The 7,546-nt window shown below is 44.4% G+C and overlaps 1 protein-coding gene across 1 annotated transcript; it reads right to left on the bottom strand.

Moving 5' to 3' along the window:
• Positions 1-509: 509 nt before the first annotated feature.
• Positions 510-857, bottom strand: LOC141626354 (uncharacterized). Its single transcript, XM_074440216.1, has one exon. The coding sequence runs from the start codon at positions 855-857 to the stop codon at positions 510-512; it is 348 nt and encodes a 115-aa protein (XP_074296317.1).
• Positions 858-7,546: the final 6,689 nt, after the last annotated feature.

Below are 7,546 nucleotides of genomic sequence, written 5' to 3'. Positions count from 1 at the left end.
CGGCTCCGGCGGTTGATGTATGAAGTTTGCGTAGAACTGACAGGATTCACATTTTTTTGCAAAGTCCATACAATCTTGCACCATGGTTGGCCAGTAATACCCCATTCTCTTTACGCGATCATGAAGTTTAGGCCCAGATTGATGAGCACCACAAATGCCAGAATGAGCTTCATGCATTGCTTCAGTAGCTTCGTCCTTGCTTAGACACCTCAACCATTGGCCTGCAAAAGAACGTCTGTAGAGTGTCCCTTTATAGTGAATGAACTTTGGAGCACGTCGACGTATTTCTACCTTGTGCCTGGGATCATCGGGTAGTTTTTGGTGGTCCAAAAAATCAATGATAGGTTGACGCCAGTCATCTTCATCAACTGTGTAGACGCATATCATGTTGGTTGTATCTACATTTTCCTCTTCTTCAAGCAATGATACTACCCAATGATTGCAGACTGGGACTTGCATAGACTCTTCGCCCCAGTGGTGCCAAAGTGGTCGCAAGATTAGCAAGCGCGTCAGCCCAACTTATTGGCACTCCTTGGCACATGACCAACATGGATGTCCTCAAGTTGATTCAACAGTTGTAATGCCCGTTGATGGTAGGGAATCAAGTCTTCCTTTTTTACTTCATATTCACCAAGGACTTGGTTGACCACCAGCTTCGAGTCGCCGTAGATGTCCATATCTCTAACACCTATTTCGATCGCCATTTGGAGGCCGAGTATGAGAGCTTGGTATTCTGCCATATTATTTGAGCACAACTGAGTGAGCGTAAAGGAGTATGGCATGAGATGATTTTGTGGAGTTACGAATACAACTCCGGCTCCAGCTCCGTCCTTCCTTGCAGCACCGTCAAAGTACATTTGCCATGGAGGTAGGACGTCCACATAGAAAATTTCTTCTCCGGGAGGTCATCTCGAAATTTCCCACTCTGCCGGCATTGGATGATCGCAAAGAAGTCGGCGATAGCTTGGCCTTTGATGACCTTTTGAGGCACGAACACCAAGTCATCGCTTAAGTAACATTGCCCATTTCGCAAGTCTTCCAGACAAGACTGGTCTTGAGAGTATGTACTTGATTGGATCAGCTTTTGAGACCACGTGTATGGTATGCGCCTGCATGTAGTGTCTCAACTTCTAGATGGCGAACACCAAAGCAAGACATATCTTCTCTATGGGCAAATAATTCAGCTCGGCTCCAACCAAGGTACGACTCAAGTAATAGAGTGCTCTCTCTTTACGGTCTTCAATTTCTTGAGCACACATTGCCCCCAGTGAGCGTTCTTGTGCTGCGATGTAGAGGACAAGTGGCTTTCCTGGAATTGGTGCCCCCAGCACTGGTGCACTGGCCAAGTACTTCTTGATGCTATCAAAAGCATTTTTGCATTTTTCATCCCATTGGAATGGAGCATCCTTTTTCATGAGATGGCTGAATGGTTGGCAACGTCCTGCTAGGTTAGATATGAACCTTCGAATGTATGCCAAACGTCCTTGCAATCCGCGCAACTCTTTTAACGTCTTTGGTTCCGGCATTTCGTTGATGGCTTTAATTTTTGTTTGGTCAATTTCAATGCCTCTATGCCTAACCACAAACCCCAAGAACTTCCCAGATGTGACACCGAATGCACACTTGAGTGGATTCATCTTGAGTTGACATTTTCTAAGTCTTTCAAAGACGGTTCGAAGGTCTTTGATATGGTCTTCTCTTTTCTTTGATTTGACAACCACGTCATCAACATAACACTCTATTGTTTTATGCAGCATGTCATCAAAGATCTTTTGCATATTGGCGTTGGTACGTAGCGCCAAAGCATTCTTCAATCCAAACAAGCATGATGTGTAGCGAAGATCCCTTTGGGGTTCGAAAACCTGTTGCTTCTTGATCTTCGGGTGCCATATGTATTTGATTGTAACCAAGAAGTACAATCCATGAATGAAAGAGCTTCATGACCAGTGGTTGCGTCAATCATCAACTCAGAATCGCAAAGGGAAGTCATCCTTCGGGCATGCATCATTAAGGTCTCTGAAGTCGACACATATGCGCAGTTGTCCATTCTTCTTTCTCGATGGGACAATGTTTGCTATCCAGGTAGAATATTTGACTTCTCGAATGAAACGTGCTTCAATGAGTTTATTGACTTCCTTTTCAATTTCAGGTACAAGCTCGGCCACGAAACGACGTTGAGGTTGCTTTTTGGGACTGGTGCCTTTCTTGATTGCTAGACGATGAACTGCAATTTTTGGGGTGAGTCCAGGCATCTCTTTATAGCTCCAAGCGAAGACATCTTTGTACTCGACCAATAACTTGTAGTACTCCTCTTCTTCTTCATTAGTCACAAAGCAATCGACATAAATGGGGCGAGGATCTTCGTAGTTCCCAAATTGAGTTCCTTGAGTTCATCCACAATCGATTGCCCCCGTCTTCAAGTGTTTCGGGGCCTCATCGGCCTCAACTTCTTCATTCTCGTCAGGTATCTCTTCTACTGTGATATGATATGACGACGTTGTAACTTCTAAATCTCTTGGCTTCTTTACATCAGAGGGGCGTGAAGAGGAAGGAATAGGCTCAACATTTTTTGACTGGCCTGTGAGAACTAGTACGCGCCTCCTTGCTTTGAGTGGCTCATGCTGGATGATATCCACTGCTTGCATACGCTTCATGCGAGATGGTATTGCGCTTCTCAAATCATCGCTTACTCTTACTTCTGCTTCATTTTGTGTTGCAAAAGTTGAGAGAGGACGACCCTTACCACTATTCCTCTTGAGAGCCCCTAGTCGACTGAAGACTGTTTTTGATGGACCACCCAAGCGTTCATGTATTGCGCCCTTCTTGTGTATGCGCAACGAAGGTGTTGACACTTTGACCTTACTTTCTCCTTGATTGCCAAGCCTAGCAAAGACAGAAATGTGTTTGGTTGAAGCATTTGGTCTCCCTAACCTTGTAAATATAGAAGGATGACACTTCTCTGCAGGTGGACTTATTCGATCGAAGATCGAAGATGGATGTATCTTTTCCTCTCTCCTTCTTCATTTTCTTGAGCTCTTCTCTTGTGATGTCTTTGAGAAGATGCAGAGCCCCTTTTCTACGAGCACCAATCTTCACAGGCGCAAGAGACTCATATCCGAGCCCGGCCCTGGTCACCATGAAGCTCCCATCTTGCTTGAACACTTCATGTTGCGCTTTGTTAAGACCGTACGGCTCAACTTCTATAACTTTGCCGAGAGGAGTCGGATTTGTAAAGTCATATCCAGCCTTCACAAGTAGCTTGTAAGCATTGGAATCAAATATCCCCTTGTTTTCTTCATTTGATGATTGACTGGATGAACAGACGAAACCATTCGGAGGAGGTCTCACAATCTTCGTTTGAGATGAACTTGGTAGAGGTGTAACGACTTTGGCTACCCATTCCTGCTTGAACACCAGACTTGACTTTTTATCCTTAGGCTCTATCTTTGGTGTTAGACACTCTGCAAAAGGACTCTCCCCATCTTTGCGGCGAGACTTAGGGATGTAGCGTAGTACTGGTGGTGTAGTTTTCTGCGGCGTCTCTTGCTTCTTGGGTGATGCGGCAGGAGTAGCTGTTTTGCTGGCCTTGTCTACATCTTTCTTAACATCATTTTCTTTAGCAGGATTTGCAGCACTATCTTCTTTGATGATGTTCTTTTCCCGCTTACCCCCTTTTCTTGTTGAAGAGATGGTGGTTGGCATGAACTCACTGGAAGTACCATTCTCTTCAAAGAATTTTGCATCAGCGAAGAAAGAGTCGACCTTAGAGAAAGGTTTGGCATCTCCGTCTATCTTTCTTTCACCACCACGATAATATTTCAAGCATTGATGGAGGGTTGAGGCGACAACTCCATTCTCATGCTTCCAAGGTCGTCCCAGCAATAGTTTGAACGATGTCTTGCCATCCATGACATGGAATAATGTGTCGGAAGAAAGATCACCCATGGTAAGGTTCACACGGATCATGCCAACCGCACGCTCCCCATTCAAGTTGAAACCATGAATCATTGTTCGACTACTCGAGAGTTCATCCATTGTGATCCCTAATTCATTCATGGTGGATTTTGGCATGAGATTGACTCTCGAGCCTCCATCTATTAAGATGCGCTTGACCTTTTGCCCCCGGATGTACCCCGACACATAAAGTGGCCTGTTGTGAGGCTTGGATCCAAGAAGTAAATCCTCATCTGAGAAACTCAAAGCTGCATTGCAGGAGACACATCCAGTTGATTGCTCAGGAGGCTCGCATTTTTCCTTCATCTTGCCTGCGTACAATTCTGGCTTCTCAAGTCCTTGAATTATCAGCTTACGCTTATCTTTAGGTAGATGAAAGATTTGTTTCCACCCCATGTTTGTAGGAAGGGCATCGAGAGCAGCCACTATTTTGTTCTCTTTTTCAGAATGAGACTGTTGTGGTGATACCGCATCATCTAGGCCCCTTTCCTCATTCTTCTTTTCATCGTCGCCACCTTGATAGGCCGAGATGGTGCACGCAGATAACCCTGTTCATGAAATCTCGCGGGAAGAATTCTTCTAAGGTGACGGGACTAGGTGGTTCTTGTTCCAGCAAATCAATTGGCAAGACATGTGGTTTGACAACTATTTTGGACTTTTTCTTTCCCTTTGTCTTGCGAGGTTTCGTCTTCTTTGATTGTTTTCTTCGACGGTGAACAGGTTGCGCTGTCTGCCTTGTTTGTTTCTTTGACTTCTTGCGCGTAACCAAAGTCCAACCCTCATCGTCATCTTCATGCTTCTTTTCCTCGTTCTTATCCTGAGGAGGTAGTATTTCTTCCAATGACGTTGGAGGTAGTGACGACAATGACCCTTGGATCTGTAATGCCACAGGCTCAAAACTCCCGAATTGCAACATATACACACATTGTCCTTGTTGTATAATTGGCTCGTCAGGTTGCTCCAAGACTACAGTAGTTTGATTTGTAGTTACTGTGTCATCCAAGTCAAGAATGATCTTCCCCTCCTTGGAGAGTTGCATGATCTTCTCCTTGAGTGTTATACACTTTTCAATAGGGTGACTCACCAGCCTGTGATAACGATGATAATTGGGATCGTTTGTCTTGTTTGCTTGCTCGGGCGCTTCGACTCGGGCAATTGTATAACCTTCTTCTCTAAGAGGTCATCGAGCATTCCGGACAAGTCGAGAATCTGGGAATGGGTATTTCTTAGCCTGCAACTCTTTCAATGTAGGCTTGTCTCGTTGGTAGTTGTAAGAGAATGACTCTTTCTTCTTTTCATACTTAGGCTTTGACGATATTTTCACGGGTGCCTTCTTTGGTTTCGACGACCATTGTTTCCTTTGTCGACGATTTGGAGTTCTTATCAGTTTTCTTGAACTCCTTCTTTTCACTTGGCACCTTAGAAGAACTTGGTCGAGCACTACCATGTTCTTTGATTGTGATCTCCATGTCATGGGCGCGGGTAGCCAGGTCTTGGAAGCTCTTTGGCATGATCCCTTTCAGGATGTAAAGAATGTCCCATTTCATCCCGTTGACGCACATTTCAATCTGGCCGACGCTTCACTTAAGCGATCCTTGCATTCCAAACTCGCACGCCACTGTTGATGTAATCGATTTACAGGCTCATCTTGCCATTGAGTTGTCTTTGTCAATTCGCTCATGCTGACGACACGTCTGGTGTTGTAGAATCTGTTGAGGAATTCATCTTCCATGTGACCCCGGCTGTCAATTGACTCGAGTCCGGATCGTGTACCGGTCGAATGCGATCCCTTTGAGCGAACGAACGAATCGCTTCACCAAACGATCACCTTCTGTTCAAAGCATTGTTGCATGTCTCGACGAAGTGGGCGATGTGTTGCTTTGGGTTCCCCTTCCCGTCGAATTGTTGAAATTTTGGAGGCCGATAGCCGAGATGGCATGTGACCGTCAATCCTCTTAGTGTAAGGCTTGATGTAGCGTCCACTACTTGTCGAGCTATCATCCAACTGACACTTGATCGTCTTGGCTATTAACTCCTGCAGACTTCTCTTGAGTGAAGTTGCTTTCGATCTCATTCTTTGGCTTTTCCCTATCTTCGCCAACTTCTCTATCGCTATCAACATCCCTATCGGTGTCACCATGCTCGCTCTCGGCCTTCCTGTCACGGAGTGCCACCACCTCTTTTTGGAGCTCATCAATTTTTTTGTTCTTTTCTTCATTCTCCTTCATCATCTTCTCAAGGAGTTCATTCATTTTTTGCATTCGATCCTCAAGGGTATCACCACTTATCACCATGACTGAAGCAACGCTAGGAGTTGATGTTTCTTTCTTCTTTAGCGACGCCTTGGATTTGCAGGGGGAAGCCTTTTTGTCAACCTTAACACTTCTACCCTCCTCGCGTGAAGGAGATGAGGCGACAAGAGTCTTTAGCGGCGGAGCCTATGGAGGCGACAGAGAACTTGCGCGGCCCTAGTTGGGACGTGTGCGGAGCGTAGGCGCGCGGAAAGATTGTGGCGGCCTTCTTCGCCATTCTTCTTGTGGAGATGCCAACTGACTGCGTAGCAGGGGAGGTAGCAGCAATGGGGGTACCCTGCAGGATATCTGCGTAGGTCTTCTTGGATGGACTGGAGGAGATGCTTTGCTTAGTAGACATCTTCTTGTTTTGGTAGACTTGAATAAAAGAGAGAGATGAGAGGTAGAGATTTTCACGTCGGGTTCACCAAAATTTGTAACGAAAGAAATTTTGTATAACGATAATCGAAATACAAAACAAGGAAACAATTATATTTTTATTAATAAATATCAAAAGTACGTGTACAATCTCTAATGTATCCTCCGATTCTAATATCTTTGTAAAGGGGTACGTGTACGGGGTACACGTGAGGGGTACGCGTGTAGACAAATTTAATTGCTCTACGCGCGATGTAAATTTTTATTTCTTGAGAGGGTCGCGATGACTTGAATCTCTCTTGAAGGTTTGAACTTGTGATTGAATCTTCAACGCAGGCGGCACGATTTGATGTGCTTGTTGACTGCTTGCAATGATTTTGACAGAGAGGATTTGTAGGAATTTGTACCTTGTTCTCTCCAGCTCCTTTGCAATTATGAATTTCCAACCCTTTGAATGAATGAGGAGAGCTCTATTTATAGAGTTTCAATTCCCCTTGTTGGACTTTGGTGGTCACAGGCCCATTTGTGGGTTTATTAGCAACCTTGGCCCACATTTGATTCTTTCTGGGTTTAGTGATCCGAATAACTCCTTTTGTAATCCGAATCGACCCGTATTTCATTTAATCGGGACAAAATAATTAAATTAAGTTAAAATTTGGTATTAACTCAAAATAATTAATTTATTTTATTTATTCGGCACATTAATAAATTTTCCGTGCCTACACAAGTCTGTCGTATGCTTTCTCCATATCGAGTTTGATTGCAATCAAACCTCCTTTGCCTTTTTTACGTTTAAACGAGTTGAAAATCTCGTGTGCTAAAACAATATTATCTTGAATGAATCGATTAGGTGTAAAAGCACCTTGAAACGGGTGTATATTCTTATGCAAGACACTTCGAAGACGATTAGCCAAGATTTTTGC

Source organism: Silene latifolia, chromosome Y (assembly GCF_048544455.1).
Source record: "Silene latifolia isolate original U9 population chromosome Y, ASM4854445v1, whole genome shotgun sequence".
Taxonomy (NCBI): domain Eukaryota; kingdom Viridiplantae; phylum Streptophyta; class Magnoliopsida; order Caryophyllales; family Caryophyllaceae; genus Silene; species Silene latifolia.
Note: the sequence above shows the minus strand (reverse complement) of the source record. Positions and strands in the feature narration are given on the sequence as shown.

Bases quoted from the DNA above. Each gene is read 5' to 3' on its own strand.
- LOC141626354 (XM_074440216.1), bottom strand. From the start codon at position 857: ATGTACTTTGACGGTGCTGCAAGGAAGGACGGAGCTGGAGCCGGAGTT.